The sequence below is a fragment of the Microcaecilia unicolor genome, chromosome 11 (genome assembly GCF_901765095.1).
Source record: "Microcaecilia unicolor chromosome 11, aMicUni1.1, whole genome shotgun sequence".
In the NCBI taxonomy this organism is placed as follows: domain Eukaryota; kingdom Metazoa; phylum Chordata; class Amphibia; order Gymnophiona; family Siphonopidae; genus Microcaecilia; species Microcaecilia unicolor.
In genome coordinates this window covers 37,899,071-37,924,463 of record NC_044041.1, presented here as the reverse complement: position 1 = coordinate 37,924,463, position 25,393 = coordinate 37,899,071, and the positions used below count along the sequence as shown (strand labels likewise).

Genomic DNA, 25,393 nt, shown 5'->3' with positions numbered 1-25,393 from the left:
TCTCTGCATGTTGAACCCAGCTCCATTGTCACAGCTGGGTATAGTTCTTTCTCTGCAGGTCTCAGTGTGGGGCACAGTCCAGTGTCTGCGTGTAGAACATCGCTCTGTGTTTGCCTGTGGAATGCAGCTCCTTGTCTGTGTGTGGCATGCAGCTTTCTCTGCATATGGAAAGCAGCTCCCTGTCTGTGTGCAGAGCGCAATTCTTCTCTGCAAATTTGGTGAAGTTCCAGGGTGGTATGTGGAGCACAGCTTTGTGACTGCAGGTGCTACACAGCTTCATGTCTGCGTAGGAAGCATAGCTCCTTGCCGGCATGTGGAGCACTGCATCTGGAGCACTGCTCCTTGCCGGCGTCTGGAGCACTGCTCCTTGTTTGCATGTGGAATGCAGCTCCTTGCTGCGTTTTATATACAGTTCCATCACTACTGCAGCTTCAGTTCTGCAAGTACCTCTAACATCTGGCTCTTTCAGTGGAGCACTGCTCATCCTCTGTCTGTTATTCTCAGCCTCTTCTCTGCTTGTTCAGTGCATTTCTATCTTTGCCAGAGGTGTGCAACTCTTTCTCTGCCCATGGTGCATGGCTCAGTTTGTGTGCTTTGAGTGCAAATCCATTTGTTCTCATTGAGCACGGATCCTACTCTGCCTGATGAGTACAGCTTCATTTCTGTCCCTTGAGCACAGTTCAGTCTCTGACTGTGAAGTGTATTTTCACCTTTGCCTGTTGGGCACTGTATCACCTTGTCGGTCAACCCCAGATCTTTTCTGCGGGTTGGATACAGTAACTTCTTGGCAGCTGTGGCATACCATAATTTAGATTGCTAGATAAGGCTGTCTTGTCTCCTATTTGCTACCATTCCTGTTTTACCTTTTCTTGCTGTAGCCTCTTGGTGGCTGGTGAGAAGCTTCTCCATTGCTGGAGTTCAAATTTGTCTCTGCTCCTTTTGTGGCTACTTGGCACCTTGGGGGTCTTTTCTACACAGTGTGGCACTCGACTCTTTCTTTTTGTCTCCTTTTGTTCTCTTGGCTCTGTTCTTTCATCCTTAAGTCCAGAGTGAGCTGTTTGAGGAGTACTCTTTCTATGGTTGTACCCTGGTATGCTGCTGCCCTTTTCTTCATGGTTCTACTACTGAAGAGACTAGCGCTCCAGTTAGTTGGTTCTCGCGACTCTGGAGTCTCTTCTTGTTCTGTGGAGTTTGATTCTCTCACTAGGCATGGGTCTGGGTGGTTCCTGGGCCTTGCTTCCTTTCTTATATGAAGTATGGTGCACTGTTTGGGGCTGCGTACTCCTAGTACTTGTTAGGGTAGCTTCATTCGACTATCTTGGACTCAAGGCAGACCAGCAGGTTTGGGAGTTAGTCTTTGTCCTGCCAGGGTTCGGAGAAGTGGATCCTGGTCTAGGAGAGACAGTTCTTCTTGTTGCTCAGATACGACTGTTGCTTTCCTTCCAAGGGGGGTCCTTTGGCATGAGTATCTTTTGCTGTTTCTTTTGCTACTCTTGGGACAGGGGTATGTAATTTTTCTTTTGCTCAGGACGTTTGTTTTACGTCCTACGGCTTCAGTTCTTTTTCTAGTGTCTAACTCTGTTCCATTTTGGTAGCCTGGTGGTTCGGATATTCAAATCCTTTTCTGCTGATCAGTTACTTGCTGTGTGTATAGCTTTGTTGATTTTTCAACCTTCTGCATTCTTCTTTTCTTCCCCCTCCCCCTTTGGGAAACTGCTTTACTACATCCCATTAGTCTGGACTGGTCTGGTATAGATGACAAGGAAGGAAAAATTATGTTCTTATCTGATAATTTTCTTTCCTTTAATCATACCAGACCAGTCCAGATGCCCTCTCTGGCTAAAGTCTGTCAGCGTGTTGTTTCCTTTAGGTATCTCTGGCTGTTCCACGACGCTTCAATACGGTGGGATGTCCTACAGCACTGCCTACTTCATTTTCTCTATTCAATCTCCTGCCACTTGTTGTTGTGCCAGCTCTGTATGACTCCTGTTACTTGGGATCACAAAATTCTTTCCCCGGATTCTGGGGTAGATCTCTATGTGCTTGGGCAAGCTCAGTATGGATCATTCCCTCCTGCTTACTTTACTGTGAGGAGAGGTTGCAGTTGCTTTTGGCCAAGCAGGAACAGTGAGGTTCTGCATATTAGCTCCAAGGGTTTGCCTGTTTGGTATTAACTGTGTTTTCTTTTAGACTTCAGAGCACCATTGCTTGGCTATTTGAAATACTGAACATTCCAGGCTGCATGATACCCTTAAGGGGCGGTTTACTTGGAACTATTTTCTCTGTCTTCTTCCGCTGGTAGATGGACACAACCCATTAGTCTGGACTGGTCTGGTATGATTAAAGGAAAGAAAATTATCAGGTAAGAACATAATTTTTCCTTTGCTGAAAAAGAATTTACAGCAGTGAATCTATGCTTCGCTCACACTTTGGTCCAAAGTTCAGCTTTGATCTCACCCATCCTGAATGCAAATATTTCTCTTGCATATTCATCTTGGCTAGTTGACGATTTTGTTGTCTGGACCAGGCTGAGAACTAGTTTTTTAAGTGATGTCATTCCAGAAAAAACAAGGACTGGAGTGGAAAGTAATACTGGAATGAAGGCATAGATTGAGCAAAAGGGGGCTGAAAGGAACTAGTGAGTCACTCCTGATTGTTATTCTAGATCCTCTGAGATTTGTCAATATAAAACTTTAAGAACCAGGACTGACTCGCCTCTGCCATGTGACCTGCACTCAAGCTCTCTGCTTAGCTTGTGCTGGACTTGGCAAAGTCTCTGATGTTCATGAATGGTACAGAAAATCAAACATATAAATGTCGAGTGACCGTACTCACCCGCAAATGCGCAGTAGAGACTTCCCTCTCTGTCCCACCCCCGCGTCAATACGTGATGACGGGGGCGGGACAGAGAGGGAAACTGCGCGAAGGGGAGAGAGGGAACCGCCGACATCGCTACCGCTCCCCCCCCCCGAGGTCACCGCTACCACTCCCCCCACCCGGAGTCGCCGCTGCCACCCCCCCCTCCACCCGGCCCGAGCACTCTCTTCTTCGGTATTGAACTTACATCGCCGACACGCAGCAGGCAGATCAGCTGAGATCCCGTCGGCCTGTGTCCCGCCCTCGCTGACGTTACGTCACACGAGGGCAGGACACAGGCAGAGAAGGAAGGCCGACGGCAGCTCAGCTGATCTGCCCTGCTGCGTTTTCGGCGATGTAAGTTCAATAGCGAAGAGAGGGCCCGGGCCGGGTGGAGGGGTGGCGGCGGCGGCGACGACTCCAGGGGACGACGACCAGTAGTGATGACCTCGGGAGGGGGAAGGGCCTTGGAAAAACCCCATACTAGCCCGTTTTGACAGGCTCAACGGCTAGTTTACTCAGAAACAAAGAATTTAAAAAATATAAACCAATCTATCAAGTAATTTAAATTCATTGTCATGCACAGTTTCCTTAATTTTCTTGGTACCAGTGTTAAAGCGGGTTTGTTGCAGCAAAGGGTCCAGGGGGACAGAATACGTTCTTTGTTCACTGCTACCCTCAGATGGTCTTGAAAGGTACTGCACGGGACTTTCATCTTTGATGCTATCACTTAGGACGATCTCATCAGCCTGCAATATTTAGATTCAGTGTTACTTACTCAAGTTTGAAGCAAGGGGTTAAAAAGTCCACAAGAGCTATATATAACCACGTACTGACTGAAAGTTCCTGTGTGGCACAAGGTCACACACATTTTGCCTGAGGATACCTGAAAAAGCTTGTGATGGTCAGATTTATCTGTAAATATTATTTATCTATATTCTTGATGGTTTTCTCGTACATCAGTACCCCTTTGTATAAACCCCCCCACCAGGGGAGGTATCACAAAACTCAGACACAGAGGGACAATAGCTGAAAGTCACATTGCAAATTAATAGTAAACATAATTTGTACAGTTCCAAGAATACTTCCCAAGAGATCAAATGCCGGTTATAACATTCTATTTAAGGATTTGCTTAAGAGAGTCATGTGATGGAATAAAGATCAATGAACAATAAAATAGATGGTAATTCCAAGCCCAATATTTAAAAAAAAGAGCTAAATTTGTGCCCTATTGTCAGTGTAGTATGATATGAGTTTATAATTGTCAGAGTTATTGATTTTGCCGGATCAGATACAAATGTATATATAAAATAAATACAGCTGCAAAGACTTATTGGGACAGAGGCCCAGATGCACAAAACCTAACGAGCCCACAACTTGCGTTTTAAACTGGTTCCAGCCCCCTAAAAAGGTAAAAAAGAAAAAAAAAAGCAGGGAGCGCATGTGAGGGGCGTCCTTTAAGAACGTACTCTCCCTGCGCTTCTGAGAGACGTCTTTTTTTTCGCATTTTTTTTTAGCTCTGCCGGCGCTGGTGTTTTTTCCCCCCTTCTATTTTGTCTTCGCCGCCCCTCCACAGCAAAACTTTTATATTTTCCTGGTTGCCGGAGAATCGGGACGTCCCTTTAGATTAGGCTCCTCTTCCTGGTCTCTTCAGCCAATCAGAGCGCATTTCGCTGACAACAGCCAGCTAAGCCCGCTTTGATTGGCTGAAGAGACCAGGAAGAGGAGCCTAATCAAAAGGGACGTCTCGATTCTCCGACTCAGGTACCGAAGGAATAGAGAATGCAAGTGAGCTACAACGAGTAGCTCATTTGCATTCCCTATCGTTGATACATTCCCGTTCCCTACCGATTCGCTATGGAATTGGTAGGGAACGGGAATTACCGATGTCTTTAATGCATCTGGGCCAGAATCAGATAAACTGGTCTGGCTTTCATCTCCCCCTTCCCCCATGGAAACTACTGATAACAAAAACTAGCTGGGTGGATACCTAAGCCCATCAACACATCTCCAAAGAACAAAACTCTGAGGGCCAGATGCACTAAACTTTAACGACCCTTTTACAACCCTTTAACGAACAAGTTTTAAACCGTGACATGCATTAAAGGCCTTTTTCCGAAGATGACAGCAGCTAACGAAAACGGAATGCAGATGAGCAGATTGTTTAGAAACCCTATTGGATACAAGTCAATAAAATTAGCAAGCCCGACACAGGCCGTGTTTCGCCCCACTGGGCTGCATCAGGGGCTAATAAATATCTGTATGATCATATAGTCTCCACTTGAGTATCTATCTGTTGAACTCGCAATTTGACAGATGGCACTTCATGAAAACAAATCCTTCAGAAGCCGTGAACTGACATATGCCGGTTGAAGTTTATTGTTCTCAGTGCTGATCGGTGATATTTTTCCGGCTACTATCTCTGTTCAATTTGTATGTACAGCATCATGTTTGCCTGTTGTCTTACCAATAAAAAATTATTTGATGTTTAAAAGACTACTGAACTCGCATGCATAACTCGCATGCATTTTTCCTGAGTTTTTTTAAAGTCATATTAAGCACTGGAAGTTTACAGGACTGTGCTACGGTGAGTATAAGGATTGAACAGGGAGCGTGGTAACACGTGGTAACAGCCAACTGTTTTACATACTCCTTTTTGTTCCTTATTTACAAAATGATTCAAAAACATATGTTTTACTGCAGAAAAAATGTGGAACTGGGAACGTTGTTGAATGAGATGAGCTGAAGCCTGAGCATGGTCCAGAGTCACAGGAATCCCAGTCTCCTGTATTTCAGTGGGCATGCCTTGGAATCTGTGGATCTGGAGTGTGAGTCTGACCGATAGAAGACTCATTTATACCTTTCAGTGCAGGAAGGGTGCTGAAACTCTCAATAATTAAGGGGCCCTTTTACATAACTCGTGCTTAATGCAGGATAAAAGGCTTACTGTAAAATGCATAAAGGTATTTTCCAGTAGTATGCCTGTCAGTGGGCACTAACGAGCATAACCTATCTTTTTTATGTTTAAACAATTTTTATTAGCGTTTAGCATATTAATCACACAGTACATTCCACTGAACTAAGTCACCAGCAAGTTATGCTATATAAGCCAATACAATTCGAAACAAACTTTTAATTTTTTATTCCCCCCCTCCCTCGACTTCCCCCTCCTACCCCACCCCCCCAACCCTATATTATTAATACAGCTGAGTAATCAATGGACTCAATATGTGGGGTTACAAACAAGCCTGCCTCCACCAGGTCAGAGTAATAACCGCATTCCATATCATCAAGCTGATCAATCCATAGACTGGTGGGTTGTGTCCATCTACCAGCAGGTGGAGATAGAGAGCAAACTTTTGCCTCCCTATATGTGGTCATGTGCTGCCGGAAACTCCTCAGTATGTTCTCTATCTCAGCAGGTGGTGGTCACACACAGCAGCAGCTCTGGCTAGGCCTCCAAGCCTAATCCTTAGGTTTTGTTGAGGCCTGGGGTTGAGGGCTCTTTTGAGCAAGTGCAAACCTGGTGGTGCCAGGTCCCTCCTTTTCTCCCCCCTCCCGCTGGCTCCGTTTAAAAAAAAAAAAAAAAAAAAAAAAATATATATTTTTAAACGTCTTTAAAGGCGTTTAATTCGACGTTTCTTTAAACGTTCATTGCAGCTACTCACTGGGACACCAGTTCGTTACAGCTCGGAGCGGCAAGCAGGTAATTTTACCTTTTTATAGCGGGCAGGGGGTTCCCCGATTCTTCTCCTCGTGGCAATGGCGTCGGAGGGCGAGGGCGCAAAGGGTCGCTCCCCGGATCGCTGGAGCGCTTCTAGAGGGGATGCGGGGGTTTTACAACCTGACTCGCCCTTGATGGGTGATAGTTTAGTGACCGATGAAGTCCCGGTCGTTCCTCCGGCGTGGCGGTTTTTTCCCGCCATAAACGCCCATCCCCCGCTCCTCGCCTCCGCCATCTTGGCCGGCCACGCGGCTCGGACGGCTTCTTCGGGGCCGCCCTTGAGGTTGGAGACATTAATGCCATGAACGCCCTTAATTTGGGCGACGGCACAAAAGCGGCTAAAGTTAAGCGCCGTTCTTCCCGCGCGGCTCCTTCACGGAGTTTCGCGCCGGACGCCATTTTGGATGCGCAGCATGTCTCTCCCCCGCTATTGCGAGCGCCGGTTGAGAGTGCGTCTAGGGCTGTTGCCCAGGCTGCGGAAGTGCACAGTCTGGGGGGTTTCTCCCCCGAGTTTGTTTTGCTGCTGCATCAGGCTTTCCTCATGCAAAACGCTGCCCCTGCTCCCTCTTCTGATAAAGAGGTTGAGGTTCCCAGAGGTAAACGCCCTCGGGTTGATTTCCAGGCCTTGGAGGACTTTTGTCTCCTCCGATGTAGATGAGGGCAGCGTGTCTGAGGTCTCCCAACGATCCTTTGCGGATTCCTTGGAGGAGATAGATCCCCGCTCGGCTGGAGCGGATGACCCCTCTGCAGCGCGGCTTTTTAGCCCAGAGGATTTGCCCAACCTGTTGTTACAGGCCATGGACACTTTGAAGATTTCCTCTCCGGAGGACGTCTCTCCCTCAGCCCCTGTTGGCTCTGCCATTATGCTGGGGACGAAGCGCCCGCCTAGAACCTTCCACGTGCATGATGCCATGCACACCTTAATTGCGGCTCAATGGGATGTCCCGGAAACGAGCCTTAAAGTGGCTAGGGCTATGTCCCGCCTCTATCCTTTGGCTGTGAGTGAACGTGAGGCCTATCTGTGGCCTACCGTGGATTCTTTAATCACTGCGGTGACTAAGAAAACGGCGTTGCCGGTGGAAGGTGGCACGGCCCTAAAGGACGCCCAAGACAGAAGATTGGAGGCGGCCTTAAGGTCGTCCTTTGAGGCAGCTGCTTTAAGTTTGCAGGCCTCAGTTTGCGGCTCCTATGTGGCCAGGGCGTGCCGGACTATGGTGCAGCGGGCTTCCCCCTCGGATCATTCCTTGAGGGCTGATTGGCCGGCCCTGGAATCGGGCTTAGCCTTTTTTGCCGGCTTGCTGTATGATGTCTGGAGAGCCTCAGCTAAGGAATGGCTCAGACAGTCTCTGCGCGGCGGTGGCTTTGGCTGAAACATTGGTCTGCTGACCACGCCTCTAAATCCCGCCTGGCTAGATTGCCTTTTAAAGGCAAGCTGCTCTTTGGGGTCGAGCTGGACAAAATCGTGACCGATCTCGGCACGTCTAAGGGCAAGAAGTTACCAGAGGTCAGGGCTCGGGCTAGTACTCGTCCCGGTACCTCCAGAGGACGGTTTCAGGAAACCCGTCGGTACCGCCCGGGCAGGTCGGGTTCCTCTGCCCCCTCTTCCTTTAAGAGGAATTTCTCCCCCAAGCAGCATTCCTTTCGCAGAGACCGCCGTCCCGGAGGTGCTCCCTCCGGTCCTCCCCCAGGGTCTCGTACCCAATGACGGGGCCTTGGTCCACGCCCCAGTGCAGATTGGAGGACGGCTGTCCTCGTTTCTGGGCGAGTGGACCACTATAACTTCAGACGCGTGGGTGCTGGAAGTCATCAGAGACGGCTACAAGCTAGAGTTCTGCCAACCCTTAAGAGACGGGTTTGTACTCTCTCCCTGCAAGTCTCCGGTCAAGCTGTGGTAGTGCAGCAGACCTTGGACAACCTGATCCGCCGGGGTGCGGTCGTTCCGGTGCCAAAAAATCAGATTGGCAAGGGACGTTACTCCATTTACTTTGTGGTTCCAAAGAAAGGAGGTTCTGTCCGGCCTATCCTCGACCTCAAAGGGGGTCAATCGGGCCTGGAAAGTGAGGCACTTTCGCATGGAGACTCTCCGCTCTGTTATAGCGGCAGTGAAGGCAGGAGAGTTCTTGGCTTCCTTGGACATCAAGGAAGCGTACCTGCATATTCCCATCTGGCCTCCTCTCCAACGCTTTCTGCGTTTTACAGTCCTGAGACGACACTTCCAGTTCAGAGCCCTCCCTTTCGGGTTGGCTACTGCTCCGCGGACCTTTTCCAAAGTAATGGGGGTCATAGCGGCCTTCCTGCTAAAGGAAGGAGTACAAGTCCATCCTTATCTGGACAACTGGTTGATCCGAGCCCCCTCTTATGCAGAGTGCGGCAAAGCTATGGACCGGGTAATTGCTCTTTTGAGCTCCCTGGGATGGATCATCAACTGGAAGAAGAGCCAGCTGCGCCCGACTCAGTCCCTGGTGTATCTGGAAGTTCGATTCGACACCCAAGTGGGCAGAGTGTTCCTGCCAGACAATCGGATTGTCAAGCTTCAGGCTCAGGTGGACTAGTTCCTAGTAGCCTCTCCTATTCGGGCTTGGGACTACGTGCAGCTGTTGGGCTCTATGACGGCCACGATGGAAGTAGTGCCCTGGGCCAGGGCTCATATGAGACCACTACAGCTATCTCTGCTGCTGCGCTGGACTCCGATGTCGGAGGATTATGCTGTGCGCCTTCCCGTGGACCCAGCAGTGCGCAAGGCGCTGAGCTGGTGGACGCAGACAGACAAGTTGTCTGCAGGATTGCCTCTGGTGACCCCGGAGTGGATTGTCGTCACGACAGACACCTCTTTGATGGGCTGGGGAGCCCACTGCTTGGGAAGGACAGCGCAGGGGCTCTAGTCTCCTGCAGAGGCAAGTGGTCTATCAACCTCCTGGAACTCAGAGCCATTCGGTTGGTGTTATTGGAGTTCATCCCGGTACTGGTGTTGAAGCCTGTACGGGTCCTGTCGGACAATGCCACGGCTGTGGCCTATATCAACCGCCAGGGAGGTACCAAGAGCGCCCCTCTAGCCAAAGAGGCTATGAGTCTTTGCCAGTGGGCGGAAGCGAACCTGGAGCAGCTTTCAGCGGCCCACATTGCCGGAGTCATGAATGTCAAGGCGGACTTTCTCAGTCGCCATACCTTGGAGCCCGGAGAGTGGCAACTATCTGCTCAGGCGTTCTTGGACATCACGAAGCGCTGGGGCCAGCCGAGCCTAGATCTGATGGCGTCATCGGCCAATTGTCAAGTGCCGCGCTTTTTCAGCAGAGGACGGGACCCTCAATCCCTGGGAGTAGATGCTCTTCTCCAACAGTGGCCGACACAAGAGCTCCTCTATGTGTTCCCGCCCTGGCCCATGTTGGGCAGGGTGCTAGACCGGGTGGCAAAGCATCCCGGCAGGGTAATCCTGGTGGGTCCGGATTGGCCCAGACGTCCCTGGTATGCGGACTTGTTCAGGCTCTCAGTCGACGATCCTCTGCGGCTGTCAGTGGAGCAGGGCCTGTTACATCAGGGTCCCGTGGTGATGGAGGATCCCTCTCCCTTTGGTCTTACGGCCTGGCTATTGAGCGGCAGCGTCTGAAGAAGAAGGGCTTCTCAGACAAGGTCATCGCCACTATGCTGAGAGCGAGGAAGCGCTCTACTTCTACTGCTTACGCCAGGGTTTGGCGTATCTTTGCAGCATGGTGTGAAGCAGGCTCACTTTCTCCCTTCACTGCTCCAATTTCTTCAGTGTTGGCGTTCCTGCAAGAAGGTCTGGAGAAAGGCCTGTCGCTCAGTTCCCTTAAAGTCCAGGTAGCGGCTCTGGCTTGCTTCAGGGGCCGCCTGAAGGGTGTTTCCCTGGCTTCGCAGCCAGATGTGGTGCACTTTCTCAAGGGAGTTAATCACCTGCGCCCTCCTCTGCACTCAGTGGTGCCTGCGTGGAATCTCAACCTGGTGCTAAGAGCATTGCAGAAGCCGCCTTTGGAACCCTTGTCGAGGGCATCTCTGAAAGACCTGACGTTGAAAGCAGTCTTTTTGGTGGCTATCACTTCAGCCAGAAGAGTTTCCGAGCTCCAGGCGCTCTCATGTCGAGAGCCTTTTCTGCAGTTCACTGAGGCAGGAGTGACTATTCGCACAGTGCCTTCCTTCCTGCCCAAGATTGGTTCTCGCTTCCATGTGAATCAGCAGCTCTGTCTCCCTTCCTTTCGTAGGGAGAACTACCCAGAGGAGTACTCTGCTTTTAAATATCTGGATGTGAGACGAGTCATCATCAGATACTTGGAAGTGGCCAATGATTTCCGGAAATCGGATCATCTGTTTGTCCTGTTTGCAGGTCCTCGTAAGGGTCTGCAGGCTGCTAAGCCTACAGTGGCAAGATGGGTCAAGGAAGCCATTGCAGCGGCTTATGTGGCCGCAGGGTAGGTGCCGCCTATCCAGCTGAAGGCTCACTCCACTAGATCTCAGGCGGCCTCGATGGCAGAGGCCGGGTCCGTCTCCTTGGAAGAGATATGCAAGGCGGCAACTTGGGCATCGGCCCATACATTCTCCAAGCATTACCGCTTGACTGTGGCGGCACGGGCGGAGGCCCGGTTTGGAGCTTCAGTGTTGAGGTCAGGGATTTCAATGTCCCGCCCTGGGTGAGTACTGCTTCGGTACATCCCACCAGTCTATGGATTGATCAGCTTGATGATATGGAAGGTAAAATTATGTATAATCATACCTGATAATTTTCTTTCCATTAATCATAGCTGATCAATCCATAGCCCCTCCCAGATATCTGTACTGTTTTTATTCTGGTTGCATTTCAGGTTCAAGTTTAGTCTTCAGTTACTTCAGAAAGACTTCGTGTTCAAGTTTTTTCACTTGGATTCTTCAAGAGTTAAGACGAGTTTGTGTTACAGTGAGCTGCTGCATTCCTCTCCCCTCCGTTATACGGGGCTGGATTGAGACTTAAAATTCTGCCGGCACTCCCTCCCGCTTCGTGCGGCTGTAGGGCAGTTTTGTACCCCTCCCGCTTCGGCGGTGTTAGGGTCAGTCAGCTCCTCCCGCGGTTGCGGTTGCAGGATAAGCCAGATCCCCCCGCATCGGCGGGTGTGGTGTCCCTCCCCCGCTCCGCGGGGATGAGCTGGACGGATTCCCCTCCCCCACTTGTGTGGGGATGAGCTGGGTTAATTCCCCTCCCCCGTTTCGGCGGTGGTGAGCTGGGCAGAGTGTCCCTTCGTGGGTGTAATTCTCTAAGTGCTGAGTCCTGCGGATGGAGCTTTGATATCGACATACTGAGGAGTTTCCGGCAGCACATGACCACATATAGGGAGGCAAAAGTTTGCTCTCTATCTCCACCTGCTGGTAGATGGACACAACCCACCAGTCTATGGATTGATCAGCTATGATTAATGGAAAGAAAATTATCAGGTATGATTATACATAATTTTACCTTCTTAGTACTTTGAACTCTCCCTCCCCTTCTTATGTCAACACTTTTATTGACGACATCTGAATGATATACCATATGTTATACTTGGACAGTTAGGTATGCCGTCTGTCCTGCACAAATACTGAGTATAACATACCGTCATCGACTTGTTAACAGTTATTCCCCCTTGTATCGTAATCTAAGTGGTTATCCCCAATCACCGAATCTATCTTTTTTTAAGTATTTTTTTCTGGAAGCATGTCATGGGTGGAGAATGGGCATGGAAGCAATAACCAGCTAGTGTGATCACATTAGCATGTGCTAACTGGTTAATGCAGAGTTAACACGGTGCACTCAGTGCCTCCTAAATAGGAGGTTGTATGTGCTTCCGCATCAACATTTTTCAGATAACTTGTGCTCCACATTTGTGCACAACCTGAAAAAAAACCCTGAAAAATGCCTAGTGCACGGGGAAAGTCCCACATTAAAGTGCCCTAAGCCTATTTTCTGACACAGCTTAGTAAAGGGGCCCTGTGATAATGTGTGCCCTGGCAAGGCATGGAGTCCTCATAAAACACATGGAGGGCAGTGCAATGGTTAAAAGGAAAGGCTTTATTCTGTACTGCAGGAAAGATAAACGTGCCTGTTTCCTCATAGGCTTTTCTCACTTTTAGTAAAGGCTGTCAAGCACAGTCCTTGAACCTTGCCCCTGACAGGTTCCACACTTCAGTATACAGTCACTTCTTAACTCTGAAGTTCAAGGACTCTTCTACCTTCTTGACTTCTCCTGCTGATAACTGCACAATTCTGGGAATCCTCCGCACTCAGATTCCCGCTTGCTTGGAAACCTCTGTATATGGGCATCCTGCTCACTCTTTCTACTTGAAACCTCTGTATCAGGACCTCCCTGATCTGTTCAGCCTTAGGGTTATTAATGCCCTCCTGGCCTGTGCCCCGCCCCTCAGCCTCTGCCTCCGTAGACTAGCATTCTCCAAAGACAAGCAGGCTGATATTCTCACAAGTGGGTGACGCCACGTCGGCCCCGGAGGATTTTAAAGCAAAATCTAAAAATCTCTTCTACGGCGTTCCGTCGCGCGAGCGATCGCACTGCGCATGTGCGCACACCTCTTCCCGCTCGCCGTGCGGACACGCCCCTCAGTTTTTCTTTTTCCGCGTCTGAGGAGACACGGAGTTCGTTAGTGCTTCGTGTTTTCTTCAGGTCCTCGGAGTAAAATCTCTTTTTTTATTTTACCCTTTTTGGGTGTTCTTTATTTTTTCATTTGATCCTTTCATGGCAGGCTCATTGTGGCTTATATATACAGGTACTTTTTTGTACCTGGGGCAAGGAAAAGTTAAGTAGTTGCCAGAGTCACAAGGGGCTGTGCCTGAAAGGAAAACAAAGCATATAAGCTTCTCTTTTTCTTTTTTCTTATAAAAGTGCTGGCATATTGTTATCTGTGGGCTCTCTCTCGCCAGCAAACTAAACAAGCCCACATTTTTAGGATCCATTTATTAAAACTTTACAAATGGCTCTCCAGAGCTGTGAGAGCCTGCTCCAGCACACCACTGTCTTTAAGCCCCACAAGTGGTGAAGGTGTATGTCACAGGAAAAACCAGGAACCTAAGCAGGTGCATCCCTGGTCAGCCACTGAATGGGCAACCTGGTGACACAATATCAGTGGTGTAACCTTTGAAGTGAGTCTCCACCCGCCTCGGCGCCTCCTGCTATGCAGGTCATTCGGGCGCATCGGAGGATGTGTCTTGGGCCGGATCATCTCCCTGTGAAGCGCAAGTAGTGTCTCAAAGACGAGACGTATTCTACTCTGCCAGGGATGCCCAAAGGAGATCATTCTGGAGTCCGACAGAGACCGATGCACGCTGGGTATAGTTATGCATCGAATAGGTCTCCACCTGCCTCGGCGCCTCCTGCTTGGCAGGTCATTCGGGCGCATCGGCGGATGTGTCTTGGGCCGGATCATCTCCCTGTGAAGCGCAAGTAGTGTCTCAAAGACGAGACGTATTCTACTCTGCCAGGGATGCCCAAAGGAGATGCCCAGAGCTTTGCTCCCTCGGTTATGGAGGTATCCGGGCTTCAGACATCAGTCGGTGCCGAGAGCGTTGCTCCCTCTGTTATGGAGGTATCCTGGCATTGGACGTCGATGCACCGGTACATCGGTACCAGGTATCATTGGTGCCGTGGATACCATCGGTGCCGGGTGTCATGGGTACCGTCGGTACCGGGTATCATCGGTACCATGGTTCCCGTCGGCACCGGGTATCATCGGTACCATGGGTGCCGTCGATGCCGAGTGTCATCGGTGCCATGGGTGCTGTCGGTACCGGGTATCATCGGTGCCATGGGTGCCGTCGGTACCGAGTATCATCGGTGCCATGGGTACTGTCGGTACCGAATATCATCGGTGCGTCGGTACCGAGGAGTATCGATACCAGGAACATTGGTACCATGGTCGGTGTCATGGGTCCCGTCGGTACCGGGTATCATCGGTACCATGGGTCCCGTCAGCACTGGGTATCATCGGTACCATGGGTGCCGTCGATGCCGAGTGTCATCGGTGCCATGGGTGCTGTCGGTACCGGGTATCATGGGCACCATCGGCACCAGGTATCATGGGCACCATCGACTATCGGTACCAGGTATCATCGCCCATCGGTACCGAGTATCATGAGTGCCATCGGTACCATAGTATCAGGTATCGTCGGTACCGTGGATACATGGGTATCAGGTATCATGGATGCCGTCGGCACATGAGTACCATCGATACCAGATATCATGACCAGGTACCATCAGTGCCATGGGTGCCATTGGTACCAGGTGTCATGAGCACCGTCGGTGCCATGTGTACCATCGGTACCGTCGGTGCTGTTGGTGCCGGATATCATGGGTACCATTGGTACCACATGTCATGGCTACCATCGGTACCAAGTACCATGGGTACCATTGGTACCGGGGGCCATCGGTACCATGTGTATCATCGGTACCGTCGGTGCCATGGTCTAGCAGTCGGGTTTCGATTCCCTTGCATTTCCAGACTTTGTCCTTGGCTTCGGGACCATGGGTACCATTGGATGCCATGGGTGCTACCGCCTCCTGCGGCATCTAGCTTTTCACCTGGTCTCCTTCACCGATGCTGCCTCTGGTATGGGTGTTCGCACCCTTCTGGGGCAACTTCTCGACCCGTAGTAGCATCCATATCGGACGCGTTTGGATCTGAGCTGCTCTGTTTGAGTAGTTAGTTCAGTTCAATGATGGTCATCTGACATTACAGTGGTTGTGAATCCCAATGCCCAGTTGCTAGAGGTCCTGGACTACTATCTTCACCTGAGTCTTCTGCACTCAGAACAGATAGGAGTTCTAAGAACTTACTTCGGCGCCCCCGGGGCCAGAGCATACATCCTTAGCCTCTTTTGGAGAATGGCGTACCAGGCTGGCATGATCGCATCCAAAATCAAGTCTTGTCAGATCTTTACGAGCATTCCCACCGGAGTAAGCTAAACCTTTTCACCAAGTGGTCAGGTAGCACACGGTGTGTCGCAGGTTCCTGTCCAAGGGCATTTTCGACACTTGTAATGTAACACCTAGATTTCTGCTCTAGGTACAGTGATGCGCAGACTCTCATGACTGTGTGCCTCTCTCCTGGAGGAGGAGACTCAGCAGGAAACTGTAGCTATGCTGTGCATACACTTCCTCATCTTGGAAGTTCTTTAGATTAAGGGGTCGTACCTATACTCCTACTTCTCGACAGCCGGTTCGGGCTATGCCTCAGCATGCTCGTTCTAGTCAGCGGCGTGCACCTAATCAGGCCCCTGCAGCTATTCCCCAGGAACCAGAGGGGTTTTTGACTGGCTCCAATTCAGTATAGCCACTAAAAAAAAAAAATGTCCGTACCGGCCAATCTGCCTGTCGGGGGGGAAGTTTAAATTTTCTCCACCAAAGGTGACTTCTTTTATCCTCCAACCGGTGGGTTTTTTCAACTAGTCCGGTTAGGATACATTCTCAATCTGGAATCAAACCCTCCACATTGTTCATTGGAAGCTTAATCCTTTAGCTTCCATCAAAAGTGAGTACTTGCAGAGGAATTCTCTGCTTTTCTCAGCGCCAATGCAGTCGAGCCCGTTCCACCAGGGCAAGAAGGGTTGAGATTCTATTCCAGCTCTTTCCTTGTGGGTTGCGTCCCATCATAGACATAAGGGGCCTAAACAGATTTGGTTCAGGATGCTTTCCCTGGGCATCCTTCTTCCCATACTTCAGGAAAACGATTGGTTATGCTCTCTGGATTTACAGGATACTTATACTCTCTTTGCATCCAGAGTATGTTTTTTTCCTAGTGCCTGGCTGTTGTTGCAGCGTATCTTCATGGACTGGGAGTGCATGTGTTCCCTTAACACGATGATTGCCCGTCTCAACAGATTACAGCACAGTACATATTGAGACTTCTAGACACATGGCTTCCACAGTTCATGTAACTCCCATGGCACTTTTGCACATGACATCCGCTCAGTGCATCCTAGCTTCCCAGTGGTATCAAGTTTAGGGTATCTAGAGGATGTAACCCAACTGTTCGCCAGTCTTCGGAATTCCCCTCAGAGGTGGTTAATTCTCTCTATTTTGATTCTGAGGCGCCTTACTCAGTCAAAAGCTGCTGACGAAGGTTGCATCCCTCCTGGCTATCCAACCAAATTATTTTAATTCAACAAACAATCGGGTTGTGATGTACTCGATAACAAAGGAGTACTGGATCTTGCCCTCTGAGTCAGGATGCCATGCAGATGTAGCGGTGGGCCCGCAACGCGGCATGTTTTCTCCAAGCCACTTATCTAATTGGCGTAAACAGCAGTCTGGCCGACAGGCTGAGCAGGATAATGCTACAGTTGAGCATGCCTATAGTTCGAAAGACCCCTCAGTGGATCTTTTTGCTACTTAGTCCAATTGCAAAGTCCCTCAGTTCTGTTCCAGGCTGCAGGTTCACGGCAGGCTACCATCGGATGCCTTTCTCCTTCTTTGGGAGACAGGTTTTCTGTATGCGTATCCTCCCATACATCTGGTGGAAAAGACTTTGCTGTTTCTCAAGCAAGATTGTGGAGCCATGATTCTGATTGCTCTTTTCTAGCTGCGTCAGATAGGATTCCCTCTTCTTCTGGAGTTGGAATGTTTTCCAGCTCTCATTACGCAGAACGAGGGGGCACTTCTACATCCCAACCTCCAATCTCTGGCTCACACGGTCTGGATGTTGAGAGTGGGGTTTCGTTGAGTTTTCCAGAGTGTCTCCCGACTCTTGCTTGCTTTCAGAAAAGATTTCACAAAGAGGTGTTATTCTTTTTCATGGAAGAGGTTTGCCGTCTGGTGTGACAGCAAGGCCCTAGATCCTGCATCTTGTCTTATACAGACCTTGCTTGAGTTCTTTCTACACCTGTCTGAGTCTGGTCTCAAGACCAACTCTGTCAGTATTCATCTTCGTGCAATAGAGCTTATCATCAACGTGTGAAAGGTCAGCCTTTAGCTGTCCACTTCACGAGAGGTTTATTTCTCCCCCAATATTGAGAGAATTCCTTGTATGTGTCTAGGGGAGATTATTTCTGTTGGGCTTAGCACCCACAATAATTTTGACAGTTGGCTCTTATGCTTCGGTCAGAGTTCCTATCACTCCTTATCCAGTATCTTGGGGTCCCAATGTCGTTTTCATCCAGCTGCTGCCAGCTCAATTCGGGCCACTGGATTCCTGCCATCTGAAGTATTGGACCTGGAAGGTCGTTTTCCTTAGTGGCTGTTCCTTCAACTCGTAAGGTCGGTGAGCTTCGGTCTCTAGTAGCTCAAGCGCCTTACCTTACTTCTCATCTTAACAGAGTAGTTCTCTGCATGCAGACAAAGTTCTTACTGGCGCTGGTATCAGAGTACCAGCTGATCCAGTCAGTTGTCTTGCCAACATTCTTTCTCCCTCATCTTACAAGCCCTGGCGAAAGCAAGCTCCGCACTTTTTGCGTGGAGCAGACGAGCTCCCTCGGACGGTCCGCCCAGTTGTTTATTTCTTTTAATGCCAGTTGCTGTCGGAAACCGCATAATTTCTTCTTGGCTAGCAGATTGCATCTCCTTCATTTTTGTCCAAGCTGGACTGACTCTAGAGGGCCATGTCACGGCTCACAAAATTAGAGCCATGGCTGAGTCGGTGGCTCATCTAAGATCAGTCACTATTGAAGAGATCTGCAAAGCTGCGGCGTGGTCATCAGTCCACACATTCACATCTTACTACTGCCTTCAGCAATAGCCGACTCGTCAGTCGGTTTGGGCAGTCGGGGCTGCAGAACTTCTTTAGGGTTTAGAATCCAACTCCAACCCTCCTAAGCCCATTTTTGTTCTGTTCCAGGCTACATTCATTTAGATGTTTCTTCTTTTCAGGTCAATTTTATTCTGGCCTCGCCGTTGCGAGACTCAATTGACCACTGTTTGTTGTGTTGTGTAAGCCTGGAAGCTAGGGATACCCCACTTGTGAGAATATCAGCCTGCTTGTCTTTGGAGAAAGAGTAGTTACTTACCTGTAACAGGTGTTCTCCGAAGACAGCAGGCTGCATATTCTCACAAACCCTCCCACCTTCCCCTTTTGGAGTTGTCTCCTCCATCTTTTGGATTTAACTGAGGGGCGTGTCCGCACGGCGAGCGGGAAGAGGTGTGCGCACATGCGCAGTGCGATCGCTCGTGCGACGGAACGCCGTAGAAGAGATTTTTAGATTTTGCTTTAAAATCCTCCGGGGCCGACGTGGCGTCACCCACTTGTGAGAATATGCAGCCTGCTGTCTTCGGAGAACACCTGTTACAGGTAAGTAACTACTCTCTACCTGCTGCAAGATGGCTGAACTGTTTTAGCCTCAACCTCGGCAGACTAGCGCCACCTGCCGACATGGGGCTGAATTGCACCAGTGAGGGAGTGTTCCTTGCCCTTATGTCAATTACTCGTCATAGGCCCCTAAGTGTCATTTACAATCAAGGGCCTTAAAAGAGGATCAGAACAGAAGCATGTGAAAACAGCAGACATCTAATCATTTCACATTTATGAAATACAAACAAAATTGCAGGAAGGGCTGGCTTGGTGGCTTAGTTGGTAAGTGCTGCACATTACTCAGCAGAAAGTCCATGGTTGGTTTCCCAGATCATCCAAAGCTGAGGATGTGATGAAGGCAAAAGAGGCAGGAGGTCTGTGGTCATCCCAAAGTAGAGACGGTTGAAGACAGGGCCCAAGGTTCTAAGGTTACAAACATAGTCAAGATGGCAATGCAATGACCCAACCGAGTGTGATTTTTTTTTTGTTTCATTTTTGGTGAATGGGAGTGGTGTTTGGTTATAATGTAGGGAAAAAAATCCTGAGGCAGTGGAAATGAAGGTTTGTGGGACCAAATCCCAGCCAGGCTCCAAATGAACTACAAGAAAGGGAGCAGGAGAGAACTGTTGGATCAAAATGCCCCACCCCAAAGACAAAAAAAATTACAAGAAGTATCAAAGTCTTAAAAAAAAAAAAAAAAAAAGATTGTCACCCTACCTTAAAATAGTACAATTTTTGAAAGGAACAAATATCTTTCTGCTGTTCTGTCTGGTTTTTGAAAGTTTCTACTCCTTTTCATTCAGTAACTGTGGCAACATTTATGATTTTATTTATTTACAAAAACTCTTATATTAAAATCTCTGGTGTGATATTCACAAAGCTGCATATTTTTACAGATAATCTGTGAAAACATGAACAGTCTTTATTAGATCCAACCCAAAACTTCAGAGATTCTAAAGCAGATGTGTTTAAAAATACATGCAATACCTTTTAAATCAATAGGTTTATGATCAGCCAGTGAATGTTAAACCTGGTGAAGCCAAAAAGCACTGTGATATCAATCTTAAAAGGGTAATTCTGGTCTTAAGGTAGTTAAGCATGGTCAGGATAGATGCAAGGAGATGATAGAGGTTCTGGAGAGAAAGCTAAAAAAAGATCAGGGACCAAAAGAAATGTATGGTGACGAGATTAAGCTGTATGGAATCGGAGTCTTGGGATTTTGTTGGATTTTAGGATGATAACAGAACAGTACATAGCTACAGTGAGAGATTTAAAGGTAATTTAATCAAGAGATCATTAAGGTGGCATCATCAACCAGTTGCAATTTCAAAGGAACTGCCACTGACCAGGCATCTAAAAATATACCAAAAAAGGTACCTGCACAGTGTCCACCTCCTCATTTGGTTCATTGGTGATAAATTCGTAGGCGAGATAATACTCAAGAGTGATGATGGGGAACTCTGTGGCATTTTCAGTCTCCTGGAAGTGGCTGGCATTTTGGAGCCCACAGATTTTCCTGATGTTCACAATGACACTGGCTTTATTCACAGCGATGTCTGAAACACTCAAAAACATCCCACAACAAATTACTGAGCAGTGCAAAGAAATTGGCCACTGACAGAAATCATTTACAAAGGCTACGCTTGTGTAGTTGGGTGTACGTTCTGAGTCACCCAGAATTTTGGGGGTCACTGAGCACCACCTCCCACAAGGCGCAGGGATGCCAAACCGTAGCCTCCTGGTATCTGAACTTCACAGGCTTATCCCAGAGAGCAGGCTGGGATTTTTACTGTGGGCAGGAAAAGAGACATTCTTTTTCTTATGTTAGATAGACGGGCATTTTCAATATGTCGTCTAAATCCGATTCTGGACTTTTTGCTGAAAACGTCCAAAAGGCAAGTAGTGAAAATTGACCATTTTCAAACCAGAAACGTCTACTTTTTTCTTTGAAAATGACCATTTCCTAGATGATGTTGTGCTTAGTACATCTATCTTTTTGGACCATTAAAAAAAAAAAATCCAAGTGAAAAATGCACAAAATTAAGCCAATCGGACGTAGGAGGAGCCAGCTTTCCTAGTCAACTGGCCACACAGGCATCCCAGCAGAGCTGTGGGGCACCCTAGGGGGTACTGCAGTGAACTTCACATAAAACGTCCTAGGTACACATCTCACCATTAACCCCTTTATATAGTGAGCCCTTCAAAACCCACAAAAAAAAACTACTGTACCCAACTATACACCACAACAATAGCCCTTATGGCTGCAGATGTCACCTATATATGGGTACAGTGGGTTTTTTTTTGGGGGGGGGAGGGGATTGACATTTTCCATCACAAGTATAATAGAGTGGATTATAGGCCTGGGTCACTTTCTCTACAGTGCACTGCACTGACCACTAGGCTATTCCAGGAACCTGCTTGCTGCTCTAATAGGACTGGTTATAATATCTGAAGCTGTCATAGAGGTTGGTATGTACTGTTTCATTTACATCTTTGCAGGGTAGGAGGGGGTCAGTGACCACTGAAGGAGTAAGGGGGTGTCATTCCTTTATTCCTGCAGTGGTCATCTGGTCATTTAGGGCACTTTTTTTGTGACTTATTTGTTAATAAAACAGGTCTAGACCAAAGCTTCCAACTTATAGCCCTGGATGTTTTTGTTTTGTTCCATTATGGCAGAAAAACGTCCCAAGTGTTAGGAACGCCCAGATCCTGCCCTTAACACGCCTCTAACACACACAGGAATAGGATATTGGAGAAATAGTGTGGGAATTGGATACTGGGAAAGCAGCATGGATACTTGATACTGGGGAGTCCGTGGAGGAACTGGGGAAGCAGCATTTATAGACTTCGGGGGCAGGAAGTAGTGCGGCCTGGATACTGGGGAGGCAGCACGGGGATTGCATACTGGGGAAGCAGCATGAATACTGGGGAGGCAGCGTTTATAGCCTTCCGGGGGCAGGAAGTAGTGGGGATTGGATACTGGGGAGTCAGCAGGAATTGGATACTGGGGAAGCAGCCTTTACAGCCTTTTGGGGGCAAGGCATCACAGACGTCATGCAATGGCAATACTTTGCTGGTAGATTTAGGGCTCATGATTGGAGAATTCTGGGAGGAGTCCTGGCACATGGCCCCTTACTGAGGACTGCAGAAAGAAGGGGGGGAACAATCCCCAGATAAGTGCAAATGAAGGATTATGGTGCAGGATCTCAGCCCTGATTGTGACTGAACTGGAAGCCCTGCAGATTGAGAAGGAAACTGCTGGGCCTCTTCCCAAGCAAAGAAAAAGTCAGTATAAGTGCCAGGGCTAGGGAGCAGGACTTGGTGTGATGACCCAGAGGATGCTGGGCAGCAGGGTAGAGTGAAGCATGTTTCCAGGTTGGGTGATGAGACAGGATGAATTGTTACAGTGTATTGATTCCAAAAGTCAAAGTTGTAACAGGGAGACAGGCTAAAGCAAAGGAGGTACAAATGACAGGGCAGGTAAATCACACAGCTCATGTAGATATCAAGAACCAGGAAAAAGAGTGATGTAAAACATAGTAACATAGTAGATGGCAGCAGAAAAAGACCTGCACGGTCCATCGAGTCTGCCCAAGAAATGTGCCACTTTTTTGTGTATACCTTACCTTGATTTGTACCTGTCTTTTTCAGGGCCCAGACCGTACAAGTCTGCCCAGCACTATCCCCGCCTCCCACCACCGGCTCTGGCACAGACCGTATAAGTCTGCCCAGCACTATCCCCGCCTCCCAACCACCAGCCCCGCCTCCCACTAAAGGGTTTTAATGTTATTTGTATATTCTAATGGGTGCCTATTAGGTGAAACAAATGTATCATATTCACCTTTCATTTTTGCAATCCCCTTGTATTGATACTTCTCGTCAGGTAATATTATGATATCATCCAGTGAACAGAGTTGAGGCAGAGAATCTATGATAAAGCCACGATAACCGGCGAATAAAGCCAGAGGATTTCCCAGCAGTACCAGTGCCCTGAGTTGCGGGAGTTCAAAAAGCTTGGAAACTAATCCAACCAGATCCACTAAATTATTAAAGCTCATATCGAGAGAGATAAGACTCGGCCTGTGAAAAGAAGGTTGTAAAATAGGTAAATAGATGTTAAATTTTAAAGGCAATTTATGTAGAAAAAATGTTTGACAAACTAGATATTTGCAGAATTTATTGTATAATGGTTATGAAAAAGTATGTCATTTCATTGAACCAAAATGGAAAGTTTGTAGCTAAAACAATGTCAATGATAAGCAGTTTTTACAAAAAAAAAAAAAGACGATAAGATTCTCAATTATTAAGTTTAATGAATAACTTATCTTTCGGGTGGAATTTTCTGAAGCTTATCGGGGCTAGCGTAACCATTATGCAGCTTAGGCTGTTGCCTTGAGCAGTAGCAGCAGCTTCTGTGGGGTAACAGAAGCCACTGCAGTCAAAGGCAAAACATGAGGTCCTGACACTACACTAGCTCAGAGAACCATCAGCGATTAATTTTTATTGGGTAACTGGGCAATTTTTAAATTGCTCACTTACTACTACTGCTACTACTTATTATTTCTATAGTGCTACTAGGTAATCAATAGAAATCAAACAAAATTAAAACATGGAAAAGAAAATAAGATGATACCTTTTTCATTGGACATAACTTAATACATTTCTTGATTAGCTTTCGAAGGTTGCCCTTCTTCGTCAGATCGGAAATAAGCAAATGTGTTAGCTGACAGTGTATATATCAGTCCCTCATAAATGGTCTAGCAGGGTGGGTAGGAGATGTGTATGGGGACTTCAAAGCATTCCATAGTCTAGCAGGATGTTTGTGGGGAGGGAAGGGGAGGAGAGGGTGATAAGTAGTGAAATACAATTTATGGTTTATAATGGGCTAGAAAACCCAGATCCTTGTTAAGTCCTGTCCGTTGGGTGTCAAAATATTCAATCATTCTGATTTCAAAGGTTTTACGTTCCTGAATTGCTTTAAAGTTACCTTTCAGTATTCTCACTGTGAAATCACTGGTACAGTGTCCTGGTTCTGTGAAGTGCTGTCCCACCGGGGTGGGGGCCCTACTGGCTGTACTGTTCATGTGATGTCTATGTAAATTGAATCTTGTCTTAAGCATCTGGCCTGTTTCTCCAATATAACAACCTTTGTTGCATTTTTTTACACTGAATGATATATACCACATTGGAAGATGAGCATGTGAAAGATTCCTTTATGTTGAATATCTTTCCTTTGTGCATGACTGTGGGGTCCTGTGAAATGTTTTGGCATAGTTTGCAGCTAGATATATTACAAGGACGTGCGCCTTTCTGTTCACTTTCAGTCTGTGTTGGCAGTTTACTTCTGATAAGCTTGTGTTTTAAGTTGGGTGGCTGTCGGAAGGCCAGTACTGGTGGGGGTGGGAATATTTCCTTCAGTAATTCATCCTCCTGGAGCAAAGGTTGTAGATCTCTTATGATTTTCCTCAGTTTTTCCAGCTCTGGATTGTATGTCACTACCAGGGGGATCCTGTCTGTGTTTTTTTTCTCTTTGTACTGTAGCAGATTTTCCCTGGGTGTTTTGAGGGAGGAGGCAATATTTTTGGAGATTATTTTGGGGTTGTAGCCTTTCTGTTTGAAGGATGCAGTCAGGCTTTTAAGGTGTCTGTCTCTGTCCCCGTCCCCTGGGTCAGAGCAGATACCGTGGTATCTTGTGGATTGGCTGTAAATGATGGATCTTTTTGTATGTGCAGGATGGAAGCTGGAGTTGTGGAGGTAGCTGCATCTGTCTGTGGGCTTCTTGTATACAGATGTTTGTATATAGCCATCACTGATTGAGACCATGGTGTCCAAAAAATTGACTTTTTCTGGGGAGTAGTCAATTTTAAATCTGATTGTAGGATGGTATGTATTGAAGGAAGAGTGAAATTGTTTCAGAGATTCTTCAGGGCTGTTAAGTACAAAACTGATAGTTACTGCCAATTTGCACCAATTAAACCCTTGATTTTTGATTGTGCATTGCTAATATATGAAAGTTTGATATTGTTTGAGCATCAGGAAGTTTTTTTGAGTCAGCAAGTTTATCCTTGAAAAATTTTTGTGAGGTTTTTTTGTCACTGGCTGGGTTTCCTCCTGGTTAATGCTCAGGGATCCTATGATAGGAGTGGACTCTATTGCAGGCATCAGTCGAAAGTAGGACGGCCTGGGAGATTTGAGGCTTGTTGTTGTTTAATTATTTTTATCATCAGTCTGTGGTGGCAGTGTACAATCAATATTTGGCAAAGTATTTTTTATATTAGTGATTTTAATATCAAAACATCATGGGTGTGACCTAGAGTCCTGAAAGTTAATTGGGTGGGAGGAGATGTAAGGCTAAGGATTTGCCTAGGACTCCAAATACCCTTGCAATGGTCCTGAAACTTCTGACACTCCACCAAGTCCCACGTCAAGAGCTTTACTTTTATATCACTCCTCAAAATATCCCCATTCACAGCTTTAATCTTGTATACCTCCACCCCAAAGATCCCTCAGCTTAAATGTCATACTACTCCCCAAAGATCCCCACCCACAGCATCACTCTTGTACCAC

At 47.7% G+C, this 25,393-nt stretch overlaps 1 protein-coding gene across 1 annotated transcript in view; it reads right to left on the bottom strand.

Annotated features, from left to right (window-relative positions):
• Positions 1 to 25,393, bottom strand: part of LRRC43 (leucine rich repeat containing 43) — a 95,543-nt gene that overhangs the window by 56,538 nt on the left and 13,612 nt on the right. The window contains 5 exon segments of the mRNA XM_030218335.1: positions 2,754 to 2,788; positions 2,790 to 2,811; positions 3,464 to 3,605; positions 20,204 to 20,382; positions 22,668 to 22,906. Of these exon segments, the coding sequence (XP_030074195.1) occupies positions 2,754 to 2,788; positions 2,790 to 2,811; positions 3,464 to 3,605; positions 20,204 to 20,382; positions 22,668 to 22,906 (617 nt within the window).